Source organism: Colossoma macropomum, unplaced genomic scaffold (assembly GCF_904425465.1).
Source record: "Colossoma macropomum unplaced genomic scaffold, Colossoma_macropomum, whole genome shotgun sequence".
In the NCBI taxonomy this organism is placed as follows: Eukaryota; Metazoa; Chordata; class Actinopteri; order Characiformes; family Serrasalmidae; genus Colossoma; species Colossoma macropomum.
Genome location: NW_023494792.1, coordinates 16588883 through 16603539, shown reverse-complemented (window position 1 = coordinate 16603539; position 14657 = coordinate 16588883). Strand labels below are relative to the sequence as shown.

General features: G+C 40.5%; 2 protein-coding genes across 6 annotated transcripts; one reads left to right on the top strand and one right to left on the bottom strand.

Moving 5' to 3' along the window:
• Positions 1-327: 327 nt before the first annotated feature.
• Positions 328-14565, bottom strand: thoc5 (THO complex 5). Of its 2 annotated transcripts, none has more exons than XM_036576265.1 (20): positions 14458-14565; positions 8286-8383; positions 7582-7725; positions 7371-7484; positions 6848-6945; positions 6496-6642; positions 6105-6219; positions 5154-5286; positions 4958-5035; positions 4765-4808; positions 4533-4632; positions 4295-4403; positions 4035-4136; positions 3804-3900; positions 2288-2399; positions 2069-2172; positions 1317-1404; positions 1030-1145; positions 645-838; positions 328-519 (listed from the first exon to the last, which is right to left on the bottom strand). In XM_036576265.1, exons 2-20 carry the CDS (start codon positions 8379-8381, stop codon positions 456-458), a joined length of 2055 nt encoding a protein of 684 aa, XP_036432158.1. In that variant the 5' UTR covers positions 8382-8383; positions 14458-14565; the 3' UTR covers positions 328-455. The 2 variants fall into 2 exon arrangements, with proteins under 2 accessions (XP_036432158.1, XP_036432157.1); XM_036576264.1 differs by lacking the exon at positions 14458-14565 and adding an exon at positions 9641-9773 and having other exon boundaries at positions 329-519.
• Positions 10307-13621, top strand: zgc:158398 (uncharacterized protein LOC568894 homolog). Of its 4 annotated transcripts, none has more exons than XM_036576269.1 (7): positions 10307-10529; positions 10741-10927; positions 11517-11775; positions 11862-12042; positions 12133-12283; positions 13172-13309; positions 13495-13621. In XM_036576269.1, the coding sequence occupies exons 2-7, from the start codon at positions 10769-10771 to the stop codon at positions 13513-13515; spliced, it is 909 nt and encodes a 302-aa protein (XP_036432162.1). In that variant the 5' UTR covers positions 10307-10529; positions 10741-10768; the 3' UTR covers positions 13516-13621. The 4 variants fall into 4 exon arrangements, with proteins under 4 accessions (XP_036432162.1, XP_036432160.1, XP_036432161.1 ...); XM_036576267.1 differs by having other exon boundaries at positions 10738-10927; XM_036576268.1 differs by having other exon boundaries at positions 10308-10505.
• Positions 14566-14657: the final 92 nt, after the last annotated feature.

The window sequence follows — 14657 nt, the reverse complement described above, 5'->3', positions numbered from 1 at the left end:
AACAATTTTAACAAACAATAAACTGGTTATTAATGCACACAAGGAGAACTGAGCATTCTATACTCTTTTCTATAGCTGTTGTTTAAGCAGACAAACAAGGAGGGATGGCATGTTGAAGACTGCTGTCAACTTGGAGTTGAAGACATCTTTCGAAAGCACAACAGGTTATAGAGTGTAAAGAGAGTTCAACTTTTGAGTTGATTAATCAGGATTGTGACGTATGAAAGAACATCTCAGACGAGAGACTTGCTGGACTTGTTGACAGAACAAAACATGAATTGAAATAGCAATTCACAACACAGACTCATTGTTTATCAAAAACAAAGTGTTTTATTTCCTATTCTATACAATGAAACACAATGATGTGTACTCAAACACTTCAAAAAATATTTAAAAAAAAAAGAAGGGAAAAAGAAAGCAGGGAGACAAGGGGTTATAAGAGGAGCTTTGCATGTTCAACGATGACTGAAAAAGCCCTGAGGGTGATTGTACTTAAAAGGCTTTAGACGATTTGGGCCCCTGAAAGTCAAGAGAGACAGGTGTCAGTTTGTATCTGTGCAGGTGTGCATGTTTTAAAAAATGTAAAAAGCATTTATAAACAGAGATTCAGAGTCAACAATGAATGTCAATTAATGTGTGTCTACCTTGCAGTGCGTAAGCACATCTTCTCCCTTGGGAATTCTCTTGGACCTTCAGAGCCATCGGACACTTGGCTTTCAGTCTCCAGATACACATCCAGACACATGCACAGACGCTGGATTTGATTGGTCAGGAGCTGCAGGCCAGGACGAGGCCCCTGGAGCTCAGACTTGAACACATTCACCTCACTCTCCATCGCCTGTGTGAACAAGAACCAGTAAGAAAGACTGCATGTGTTGTTTTCATTAAGGGAAAAAAGGAATTCTGTATTCACACTGGGTAACAAGAACTTAATATTACTATAAACACTGACGAACCAGGGGGACGATATGATATCTGTAAGACCGTAACAGAAAAACTGCACGATGTGTGGGTTAATACTGTATTTACCCGCAGGTTATCATCCGTACGACCACTGCGCTCGCCTTTCCAGAGCAGTGACAGAGAGAAGAGGGGGGTGATTTCTGGATACCGAGGGTTTAACACCACTGCAGCCTGCAGACGAGCTAAGAGTCACAGACAGACAGAAGTCACCAATGTGCTTTTGTGCATCAGTAAAACACCAGTTGTGCATCAGTAACAACTGCATACCATGTAAATCTCATGTTCTGTTCACAGTTTAATTTGGTCCATTAACTTTTCATTCTGCAGCCCAGTGAAAAGTCTCTCCTACTCACCCGTTCCTCTCTCCACAATTGCCATGAAGAACAGGTCAGTCTCCTTCATCAGGCCTGCCTTTACCACATGTTGCACAAAGCTGAGCTCCTAAACACAAACACAGAATTTGCCATTTCATAGTCAGACTATTTATTCTATACATTTTAAAATATCTTTACAAATCTTCAACCTATTCCTCACGTTATACTTTGATACATCATTAAATTCATTAAAATGGAATTAAACTGACTCAGTACTATGCAGAAGCACCAACAAAATTAAAATGAGTAAATTAAGCTGTGAATTTTGTAGTTAAAGCAACCATCTCATAAAAGTTTGACATTCACTGATGGCCACTAGTTACTTCCACAGTCAAACAGTCATATTGGTTTAAATATATCTGTACACCTCTCATGTCTGATTACAGATTTTGGCAAAAGCCTCATGTACAAAGTCTAAGCAACACTTCACCATGTTTTAGATTTGAGGTTAGTTTATTGGGCCGTTTTGTTATAGCTTCATCCTCAAATTTAACACATTTTAAGGAGTTCCTTCTATTTCGCTGACACATCTGTTCCTCAGTAGTTTAACACTGCTGTCTAAATACAATTTCAGCACCACAGAGGCCAGACCATGTGCAAGTTCACGCTCAATATAATAAGGCGAGTAACATCCAAACCCTTAAATCTGTTTTAATTCTGTAACACAATACCTAACCTCAAAAACCTGCTTTAAAAAGCTGCATAAAAAGCTGCGTTAAACAAATATGTACCGTGAACTCCTGATAGCTCATCATGGTCCAGCGGGCCAGGCGAGACACCACTTTAGCAGGGAAGAGATGCTGGCACTCACTGGAGACTGGAACTATGCTGTGCTCTACAACAAAAGAACACAACCATGAATAAAACATGTTCTGTGTAAAAAGCATTACTGAATGTGACTCTCATCCTAAGCATGTTGAAGGCATGAAGTAGTGTGTATTTGTACATACCCAGAGAGCTGAACTGTTTGTGTAAGGCCAAGCGAGACTGTAGACGTCCCCTCAGCAACTTCATGGTGGCTTCCATATGACTGGCACTGAGAGAGCTCTGTGCCCCATCAGTCTGCACCACAGTTTCAGAACAAATTTATTACAACATTTAGCACTTCATGATTTTAGAACACACGTTAATAATTACAACTGCAGCGCAAGAGGTATAAAGCTGATAACATCAGCTGGTACTGGCAACCCATGGTTTTATCAGCATTTGCGAATATTTTGCAGACGAAATGTCTACAATTCTCAAACTCTCCTGATAATATGGTATAACATTAGGTGGTTGTGCCACTTTGGAACCCAAAATGAGTTATCATATAAACATATGACAGCAATACAGTAAAATTCAAACAAAATAGCATCATAGTTAGAATAACAAATACATGAAGAACAAAAACGTAAAAATGGACCCAAACCTAATCTTTAGCATGAGAAAACATGGTATAACACAAAACACAATACCTTTTTTAATATAAGATAAAATAATTAATGTTTGTTAATCTGTAATTAACAGAAACCAAAACTGTAGAGAATTATCTAAAATGCTACAATACTTTATTATTCAAGACTGTGAGTTTTAGACTGTGTGTTTACAATTGAGAAGTGTGATAATTGAGAACTGGCTAATATCTCTGTCAGTAAAGCACTGTTTAACCAAAACTACTGGAGCACAGAATAAAAATCTAATACATATAAGTTTACAATTACAATGGCCAATATTATCATTTATCAACATTTAAGCCAATTCAAAACAATATCTGATTATATTCACCAATATTATCAGTTATCATTCAAGCCCATTAAAAACAATATCTGTATCACCAGTGTTTTTAATCAGACCCTAATTAAAACCAAACGCAGGACAGCATCTCACTGCGAAACTCAACAGATTCTTTGAAGCATAAGACAACAACAGTACAACTAATCTTGAAAAATGAATGTTAATACACTTATTACATTATTTTAAAGCCACATTATGTAAGATTTGGGGGGTTGGTATCTGGCGGAACTGTGTAACTGCATGCAAAGAACAGAAAAACACTTTGTATTGCTGATTAAGCTTCTGACCCCTTCCCCAAGCGGATGAGTCTGATGATTGAGAGCAGGTTGAAAGAGTCTTCAAAAAGTCAAAACTTGGTGTGGACGTGTCTTGTGAGGACGAAGTATCTACTACTGTAATCTTCATCAGTATAATGTTGATTCTGTATTTGAGACCAAAACAACGAGCCGGATCTTCTTTGTGAGCAAAACGTAGGACGTGGTCCCAAGAACTCACGCAAAATCCAAGCCAGCACCTCTGAATTTTTTTTTTAGGATTTACATGGCAACTTGCAGCAGCACATTTTTTTCCCTCCTGGCTCAATGCTACTTCTTTTACTTCTACTTCAATTTTAACAAAAAGTCTTACACAGCATGGCTTTAATATAAAAACATGTCATGCTGAAATAACTGCATGGCAACACACTCATACCTGTGGGGTGTCACCGAAAAACTGTAGCCCTCCGAGACTCTGCACCCAATTGTATGGATGTCCAAGTTCAGACACATAATCTGCAAAAGTTGTAATGCTACAAAACAAACAAATCAGACATTCGTTAGCTACACATCCTGCCTACTAAAGGCTTTATTAGCATAGTTCATTTTTACCAATGTGTGTAGCTGTAGAGTCTTAACAACTGTGGTCTGATAAAGAGGCCCTTACCCCACTTTGTCAAACTGGTAGCGGTTTCCAGGGTTGGGGGTTTCTTGACCATGATCAGAGGCGTACAAGCAGTTCAACAGTGACTCGGAGTTCAGCAGCTCCCTATAGAGTAAGACCAGTGTTGAACAAAGTTTAAATTTACCCAGGCACTAACTGGAAGAAAGGTGTTTTCTTGTATTTGGCAGAGGATCTTCACTTTTCTAGTTTTAGTCAGAATTTATTTTATAGTCAAGAGAACGCAGTATGATTCTGTAACTCACCCAGCGCTGATAGCCCCCGAGAGGTCAGCAGAGGTAGACACTTTAGCTTTCACAGTCAGAATGTTGAGGTTCATCAAGTAATAAAAGAACAAATGCAACACGCTGCCATCTAAAGCAAACAGAGGAAGAGAAAGATCACGGTCAAGCCCATTAAGATTAACATGCATGAAATAAATTAAACTGAACTGCTTGTGTTCCTTTACAAATCTGTCCTTTACACACAAACAAACTCGCACACCTTTGCACTTGAGGTCGATGCACAGAGAGAGAGGATGTCGTTTCAGCATCTCTTTACGCTTATCATCCAGCTGAACACCAACTGTAGCTCGTCGTCGTTTCTGAAGAAAACCCGAGACAGGTTTGAAAACTACTACATTCACAACTTCAGTATCTTATTAATGTGAAATAAGATACAGGCACAAAACAGCTGGGATAAAGCACAGAAAGGAGGAAAAATGAAAGCAACTTACAGTGTTCTGTTGTTCCTCCTCTGCATCTGAATCACTCTCATCATCTGACAGGGACACACACAAGCAAAATAAAAATTATTTTATTAGACAGAAACTAAGAAATGCACACACACACACACACACACACACACACACACACACACACACATATACAATCACATATTGCCCCTGTAATACACACACACACGATTACCTTGTGAATCTTCAGGTGGTCTTGAGAGGGCCTTAGCTTCATCCACATCTCCACTGATAGACACAGTCAGATTCTTGTCTGAAACACAAATACGCATTTCGACCATCATCAGGTATTACAACCAAACTATGCTGGTGGATTAAATTATATAAGCTGCTGTTTTCACACCACTCTTTGAAATTTTGTTGTGTATTACCAAAAGCCTGTCCATAAGCATTGGCCTGCACAAACAGCACATAGAGAGGGGGAGGAAGGTGACGTGCAACCTCAGCCTGTTTCTGCACACGCTCAAACGGCATGGACAAATACTCCTGCACGGGCAGAGAGGCCTGAGAGAAAGAGAGAGAGGGAGAGAGAGAGAGAGAGATTATCAAACATCACAACTAATGAGAATTTGCAAAAAAGACAGCATTAATCAAAACGTGGCACTATTCACTCGTCACATTTGGAACAGTACTGTGACAGTGATTCCTTTCCTATTGGAACAAAAATAGAAATTGGCGAGTTCACCGCCAGTGTCTCTAAAATAGGCCTGTCACAATTATTACACAATTGCCCAATCATAATTATTTAAGTAGCTCACTATTTTTCCCCTACAGTTGTTACCTTTCGCTATATGTTTACATTGAGCGAGTTTCTTCAGCTGAGTTGAGGAAATGCATGTAAATAAAAGGATGCAGAAAAGCTTTTATAAAGACACATCGACTGGTCCTGTAACATCTTTAGATGGCAGTGGTGAGTAATGTTTGTTTATTTGAGCTCGAGCTGTGTGTGTCCTCAGTTAAGAGCTACTAAGTATCCATAGTTATGGAGCTACATAGTTAATCAAGACAAGTCTGACTTAAAAAGGCCCATAAAAAGTCCTGGGGCCACTGGTGGACCCAAAGTTTTATCACACACTTCTATAACCTAAGAACAGCTCAAGCAGTTTGCACTTAAGTCACTGTAGTTACTGAACAATACAGTTTAGTATGTAAACAGCCTGAGATTTTAAGGGGTTAACATGCAACACAAGAGAGACAATAAACATTTTACTCACAATACAATTCACCATTAATTTCACGACATGGCTACTCCAACAGCACAGTACAGTCACATCAAAACAAACTGACTGTGTAGCACAATGTATCATGTGTCTGTGCATTACCTGCATGATGGCCTGGAGGCCTGGCTGAAGGCTGCCGAGATACTCTTTCTTCAGCTCAATTCCTTTCAGAATTTTCTCCTTACTGCACAGTGAGCTCTTATACTGCTCAGCCAACCTAGATTTCAAAGCACAGTCAGCAGCCAAGTTTTTAATATGAAGTCTCTTTCATGACAAAGAGCAGAAATTTGTGTATATAGAACTGTGTGCTTGTGTACCCTATGAGTGTATCTATACAATGGGGCCGGCCAATGTAATAACATCATAAATATACTTTTCCAAGCACACCGTGGATACTGTCAGTACTAAAGAACACTGACCAACTGAATGCTTCTGTTTTGGGGAGGGGGCAGTGGTGTAACAACAGTGTTTTTTCTATGTTTATGTGGCTCACCTTTTTCTCTGCTCCAGTTCCCAGTCAAGGCGGGCCAGTGTGAGTTGGTGGGGATCTTCTTTGGTGAGATGAGGGCGAGAGATTTCAGCTGGAGCCTCCTTAAGAAACTCATCCACACCGACCAACTCAATTTCCTCATGCTGGGACCTGGAAACACACAAACGTATGCTTTACAACATGCACAAAATTAACAGCCTGAAATATTATTTTATTTACAGAGATCACTTGGCACTAAACGCACAATAACATGCTGACATATGTGTGAAGTTTTGAAACTCATCACTCATGTTACACAAAGAAGTGACTTAACATCGTATTTCAGCATGCTTGTACAGTGGACCTCTTCACTTACTTGAACTCAAGGCATTTGCCAATTTCTTTCTGAAGGTGCATGACTTCATAGAGAAGATTCTGAAGCTGTAGGTGTAACACATCCACTCTCTGCTTCGCCTGCAGAAACAGAGCGGCAGGGAGAACTGCATGTAAATACAGTCGTATGCAAAAGCTGGTCAAATTACATGTTTTGCTGATTATCTACGTGGAAATACATCCTCTACAGAGAACAAACTTCTGTATTTTTAATACACAATTACTGTTTATTTGCTGAGTTTAACACATTGGGGGAAAAAATAAATCATAAAACGTGGCCTGTGCAAAAGGTATAACACATTTTGTATTTTATGTTTTATTTCATTCCAATATATCAAAAATGACATCTTAAAATGTGTTCTCTACAGCAGTTCTCTTAACTTATTTTCACTTAAATATATCAACAAAACATGAAATTTGACTGGGGCGTTCAAACTTTTGCATAAGCCTGCACAATGGTCATAAGCAAGAGAAGATAAGGAGAGCAGGGTGTGTATTATGTGTACCTCATGTGTCTGATCCCGCCCTTTCTTCAGTCTCATGTGCGCCAGGCGATTCAGCTTCTTTAGGGTAATGAAATGAACACAGCCTTGCCTGCGTCTCTCCTCGACTTCCGCACTCTAGACGCACAAACGCAGACATTTAATTTCAAACTTTTAGCATCGCCATTTTCTTCTTGAATTCACATCAGCTGGACTTGATTAAAGGAAATCTCACCCCTTCTTTGGCTCCATTGGCTTTAAGCTCTTGGATTTCAGCCATCAGTTTAGCCAGAGCTTCACAGGTGCTTTTATAGAGGACGTAATCCTGTTCAGGGTCTCTGCCCTCCAATTCCACCTCCTCGTTATACACACGCACATCCTAGTGAAGACATATGCTCAGAAATACATAGGAGTAGCATGCATTCACCACAGCCACTGTGCCCGACCATGTTTGTACAAGTTGGTGAAAGACAACTCTGAACTGAAATTTTCCTTAGATCTACTCTATCATGACGCAGGTAAGAAACCTAGCAAAATAATCCCTGCCCTCACCCAAGTGTACACAGAAAAAAGAGGTGTGCATACAGATGTATGTGAGATGGATTAAAAATGGGAGATAAAAGCAGAGAGACTTTTGCTGAACCTGATTCCTTACTGACAACAGCTTCCTCTGGCCGACAAGGGGGAGCCCAGCCGGAAAGCTTGCCTACCAATACATTTCACATGAGTCCGCATCATAGCATCGTGACCACTTACTATTCACACTCAACAGGATTCCTATAAACTAGCTTCTGTGGGATAAAGTAAGCTAAGTGTTCAAAGAGCACACACACTCACTCCAGCTAAGATCATTTGACCCTGATGGTCATGGAAAGACTTTTTTAGTCTTAGGTTTTAAGACTTTGTGTGGCTAGTCTCTCCTAAACTGAGACCACTGACCTGTTCCCCTTCCGCCCGACCACGTTTGGTCTCGGGAGTCCCACCATCACTCCGGATCACTTTTGCCTTGCGCTTTTTCAGAGTGTCAGAGGACATGGCTGGAAGCAGAAACACAAAAGGACAGATTATGAGTAGCTGCAACAATGGGTGAATAATGCATTCATAATATATTATTAGTGCTTTCATCTGCACATTTATTGGACTGTTATTAAATCTATAACAGTTCCAATAGAGCATCAAATCGACAGTCAAATCTAGAACTGCACAGATATGAGCCAATGATATCTGATATTTTTCAACTGCATATCTACAATGTCGATACATAAACATTTAGAAATGTAGAAATTGGGAATAAATCCACCTGGATTAGCATTACAGACAGGAATCAGAAACAGATTTGTGTCTGTAGGGTTACAGGTGCAGTAAAATTAATAAAACACAATAAAAACATTAACCTCTGTCCAATGCAGATCACTTTTTGAAAGAAATCATCGGCTGATTCCAATATGTCATTTATAATTGTGTATCTCCATTCAAAACAGTGTATCAAAATTTAAATCAGTGTGGATGATCAGCCCCTCGCTCTCATTTGTTGTCTTTTGTGGAAGCTACTGTTGTTACTCAGTTCACTGCTCAATCCATGCACACTTTCTAAAAACTGAAACAGTCACCTATAGTTAATGCTTAACGCACATATATTTGTGTTTTTGTGACACGTTGACATTTTAGTTTGGGGGGTTGGAAAAAGAGACTATTTAAGGTTGTATAAATAGTCTCTTCGTACTATTTACAGCTTAGCAGCACTGTTTCATAAGATCATTGTTTTGCACAAAGAAACTTTAAAATCATGTGTTGAAAAGCCAATTAGTGTTGAGCTGAGGCAAACACACATAACTACAGCTCCGCAAAGACAGCACGACGCATAAAACATTGATCTCAAGATCGATAATCGTATCAAACCTAATAATGTGGAAATCCTTGCACCCCTAGCAAGGAGAAGACGTTAGGCTAAGTTAGCCTAACGTTAGCTAGGTTCGGTCTTGGCTCTATAAGGACAATGTTAAGCTATTTATTTAATACTAAAAGCCGATCGTCTCTGGCGGTTACGCTGCCTGCCCCGTGATGTTTGGTGAGGTTTGTGGAGTATATCCTCTAAAATCATTACGAACTATAAGCCCGCTGTTGGTGTGAGGTCTGTATCGTTAGGACAGGCTCTATCGGAGCTCTATCAGAGCCGGCTAATGCTAAACAACGTTACCACACCGCAAACACAGCGCCCTCCTAACTACACTCCGCAGAAGCGGTCATTTAGTCACCCAAGGTGAATAAAACTACAGAAACACATCGATCCTCACCTTCCACACACACTTCAGCCAGATATGAGATTCAAATTCCTTCTCAAGTTACTACTTCAACAGCGCGGACCCAGGAACGACTGGTGAACCCAGACACTGCAGTCAGGACCTGGACACTCTTTAAAATAAAGGTCCTCCCCAAATCAAATCAGAGGAATTTATTGAAAATTTCATAAACGCTCTTTTACTCACGAAGCTAAAACAACTACACACGTCACCAGTTATTCAACATTTTAAAATCTTTTAACGGGACAGGCATATCACATGCAATTACCTCAGAAATCCACCATTTTTTGGAAACACTATAAATGATAATAATTAACTACTTTTTTAATCAGGAGGATGTGACAGCTGATATTCCACTTATTTGTGCCGAGAGAACAGAGGACTTGGCGCGAGCTGATAAGCTTGTTTTTCTCTTTGGTTGATCGACGTTAAATTGATGGGTGGGGGTTGGGTCTGGGTGCTCCATTTTGCTATTTGTACTTTGTCTGTTGCATTTAATATTAATTTTTTTGGACCTTCGTCATGTTTCAGTACACCCTCGGGTTTTGTCAAGGTCTCAGATAGTAAGTCTAGTCCAGTATGTAACTCTGCAGATGATTAAAGACAGTTCTGTCTCCACTGTGTCAGTCTCTCGGCTCGAAGAAGGACCTTTATTTTGAAATGTAAACTAAGGCTTTCTTTCACTCCCACCTGAGGAAGTAAAGTGGCTACTTCTAACTCCTAAAGAGTTGTCCTTTCAGTATAATGCTGAACCGACAGTTTTCGCAGCGCTGACTTTAAGACAATCTCTACATTCATTGTGGACCGTGTTCGGTCTCACTGGCCGCTCTTCGTATGGGATGAATTAAGCCACTGAGAGGTACGCTGCAGGACTGAACGCCGAGTAAGATCACTTGGATTACTCAGTGCAGCCATCTGTCTCAGCTCAGCTGAAGACTGAAGAATAACATTATTACTAACTAATATAGGCTTAAGAATAACATTATTACTAACTAATATGGGCTTTTGTTCGGTTTTTATACGCATACAAGCTAATAATTTAACATTAAAGCTGTACTTGTGTGAATTAATCTATGTTGTGCATGTTTCAGCAGGTGGTGTTGAGGGTGCTGCTAAAACACTATGGCTCATTGGAAGCCTGTCAGAAATCTGAAGGCAAAACTCGTACATCACCCGCCTGTGGTTGTTTTTTTCCTCTGCCTGCTGGCCCTTGCTGGAGCTTTCATTAGTATTGGGATATATTCTAAAAACCGTGACATCAAGAACCCTGACATCAGCATGGTAACTATACTGTTTATGTATACAGTGGCCCATGAAAGTATTTGGATATTTGTGCCATACGTAAATATGGCACAAATTTGGCAAAGATGAAGTTCATTGTGTTAGGAAACAAAACACAAAACTAAGTGGCATTTATTTTAAACAGAGCGCTCCAAGACTGTATTTTTCTTTTTGGCAAAGTATTCTTTGAAAGGGTGTCTGGTCTGGGGTGTTTCAGATCATTATTGCTGGAGCATTTTTTTTTCAACAGACTTCTGCAGGTTTGCATCCAAAATGCCTTTGTACTCTTCTGAGTTCATGACCCCATCAGTGAACGTAAGCTCGCCAAAATCACTGTATGCAAAACGGCCCCAGGCTTTAATGTTTCCACTTTTCCAGTACCCTTAGTGCAGTCTGGTTGGAATTCATCTTCAGGTTTAAAATGTCCAAATACTTATGGGGGCCACAGTATATATATATATATATATATATTACACTGTCAAGTTTAGTCAGAAGATGAGATATTAATTCAGTTTCTGCCAGATGTTCTCTCATGTTTTATATTTGTATTGGCATGGACATATGTCAGTCGTATATGTGCATGTTTCAGGACTGGAACCAAATGCTCGGATCAATTGCGAGTCTTAAGTTCTGCACACATTTAAACAGTACAGAGATTTTGAGTGGAGAACAGGAGGAAGACTCACCTCGGCTATTAGACCACGGAGATGGATCCATCACAAACACATCCCAAAAAACTAAAGGAGTTGTTCATGTTTCCTTGCTAGTACCTCTGGTGCGTATTGGAGACGAACCAAATCACAACAGCATTAGTGCCACATTACTGGGGAGCCAGTTGGGGTTAAAAGGTGTGTATGTGTAAACTGGCTTTAAAAACAGAATGCCAACCAACAGAGTATTGTTTTAACTTGTGGAACTAACTCCCTTTCCATAGGTGCTGCTGGCAAAGCGTTATTGAACGTATCACTGGTTTTGCATCAGCAAACCCAGTTTTCAAAAACTGAATCCAACACTGCCCTTGGCCTGAAACTACCCACAAATGCTGAAACACAGCCCAAGTCTTCTTTATTCTGTGTGAGGATTACTGCTCCAGCTCACCTTCTCCCACAGACTCCGTAAGAGAGAACTCCTCCAAGCCAACAGTAATATATTATCGGAAGATTTTTGGATTGTATACCTGTACACTGAGTTGAGTTTATTTTCAGGAAACCACCAGTTTGTCCTGCAAATGACAACCTGGAGATGTCCACTGTGAGGGCTCTTGCTAGAGAATCATACAAGCAGAGCTCCCGTGATGCACCGTGCCTCAGCTTGGAGTACACACCTGACCCAAAACTGACTGTTCTACTCACTCAGGTAAAACACATCTGCATTAGACACCATTTAATATTTACAAGACTAGAAAATACTTATGGCGTAGTTCGTTTTTTAAGGTTTAGTCCATGGAGCTATAATAGCGCAGAGTTCTTTATTCTCACACATCTGTAGGGTGTTTTGTGCAGCGTGTTGTACATCTTTTGACACATAATTGTAAGCCATGCAGAGCCACTCCCTTAAACGCGCTTTACATCCACTGATGTGAGATGCTGCTGTACCTTATTGGTCTTGGTTGTGGTGAAATGCATCTTATTTGTGGTGAATTTGCTCACTGCTGCGCAGAGAGATCTTGCCACAGTGACCGCGCTAGCTGCTGTGGTTCTGAAGCGACTTCCATCTATGCAAATGTCGAGCATCATAAATGCTTACCAGGTTTCCACCACATTTTATTTGAATAATGATTGGAGCAGTTATGTACATTTTGTAACTTGTCACTTCCAGTTTAGGCTATAGACGGCGATGAAGTCATATTATCGGAAAAAGAGGAGATGATCAGCTCTATTCACCACACTGGCTCAAAGTGCAATACACATGACATTTCTTCTGTCACCACACGTAATCATGAGTTTATTTTTCCATAACTCACCATCCTGGCGTAATGACGATGTTTCAACTGCTGACGGCACTGAAATGGAAAACTAACTACGGTAGTCAGTTCATCATATCGGATAAAAAGGTGCCCTTCTCTAGCTTTTATCCAGACTTGTAGAATTGTCCCACCAGTTGCTGCTGGGTTGAGCTTATTTTCAGGAAACCATCAACAAGGCTATGTCTCCAGCTGCTGCAGCGCCATGCTCAGAGATTTAGCCTGTAAAAAGGTGGGCAAGTTGTGTTCTCTTGCTCAAGAACCGTTTCCCACTCTCCTAGGAAGAGAAAGCGCTAGCAAGATATCATCTGATGTTAGTCAGCATGGTGCTGCTGGTCATCTGCGTCATGATGTGCCTTACTGGATCTCTTGCGTGCTCCAGATCATGGCGGCGCCGGGCAAACGATCATTTCAAAAAGGTGATGCATGAAACAACCAGACTAAATCCAAATAGTTGTATGTTTATGATTGAACTTCATGTGCTTCCTTCCACTGTGTTAACTGCATCTTTCATTTTTTTAATGTTGGTTTTGTATCTTGTATTATGCGTATATACAGACGTATGTGCATATCCTTCACTAAAATATGCAATTTTACATTACAGAAGACTCTGCTGGGGGCCTGAGCGGCACATGAGAGATTTACTGTGCGTTAATCACAGGGAAAAACACTGTCAGTTTATGTAAAACATATGTGAATAAAAAAGCATCTGCCTTTGATTAAAGAGTTATGTATGCACATTGTTATTCTTTTTTAGGAGTTAGAGATTATTGCAATTAAATATTAAATTTACTCTAAGAGTAATTTACTGTACAATAAGTCAGTTCATCAAAAAGTTGCACTGGCTGCCGTTTGTGAGCTGCTTACCTGGTCTTCTCTGTTGAAATGTGTACAGTAAAAATGAAATGTTTTGTTAAGACAATGTAAAAAACGTTTTGGCATGAATAAAGTTATTGAAAGGTTACAATTATACCAAAAGACCCCAACGCACCTTTTGTGCTAGGACGGTTCATAAAATCGTGAGTATCATGCAAATCTCTCCACACTGCACAACGCTTGTTTATAAAAGCTTTCGGTCCAAAACTGTGCAACGCCACCGCAGAGACATACTGTCCTACGGTTAACGGCAGCGTCCTGTATAATTTCCCTGTATTTTTGTCCGGTCTCATCCTGCAGCACAGCCTTTTCAGTAACTAAGCCAGTCTGAGTTTAGCGACCTTACAGCTCAACAAGCAGAAGATACATGTTTTCATGTAAACCGGACGGACCAAGCCGACTCGACGTTTCCACCACAGTCTTCATTCTCGTTAATAACGCAGGAACGACACGTACACAAACCCGGCCAAGCGTGATGAAACGAACTAACTCAAGACAACAGATGAACGTTATTCTGCGCGCGCGCGCGCACGCAAGCACAGTGTCACATTAACGTTAACGATACTCCTGACCACACCGTTCAACTGCTGGCCTGTTATTTCCTACCGTCACCGAACTCGCGGCATTCTCCCGATTCATACAACAAACCTGCAGAATAAACATTTTAACGAACACAATTTTGAACAGAGACCATGATATTTTTAGCAGAAAGAGATCAAGTTCTCGCTGTCTTCCTCCACCGTACCGCTCCTCCAGTAGCAGCTTCTCTACAGACCGCTCGCTTCCACCATGACAACGATCCGCTTACGTAGTGCTCGTCTTGAGTGACAGTCACATGGGCCAATGGAATCCGCGGAAGTAGGCGCTCATTGGTCGAGAGGCGTTCAGAGG

Bases quoted from the DNA above. Each gene is read 5' to 3' on its own strand.
- thoc5 (XM_036576265.1), bottom strand. From the start codon at position 8,381: ATGTCCTCTGACACTCTGAAAAAGCGCAAGGCAAAAGTGATCCGGAGT. The intron at 4,137-4,294 runs GTGAGTTACAGA...CTTACTCTATAG, and splicing joins TCGGGGGCTATCAGCGCTGG to GGAGCTGCTGAACTCCGAGT. The intron at 1,405-2,068 runs GTACATATTTGT...GTTTGTGTTTAG, and splicing joins TGAGCTATCAGGAGTTCACG to GAGCTCAGCTTTGTGCAACA.
- zgc:158398 (XM_036576269.1), top strand. From the start codon at position 10,769: ATGGCTCATTGGAAGCCTGTCAGAAATCTGAAGGCAAAACTCGTACAT. The intron at 10,928-11,516 runs GTAACTATACTG...TGCATGTTTCAG, and splicing joins AGAACCCTGACATCAGCATG to GACTGGAACCAAATGCTCGG. The intron at 12,284-13,171 runs GTAAAACACATC...CCACTCTCCTAG, and splicing joins TGACTGTTCTACTCACTCAG to GAAGAGAAAGCGCTAGCAAG.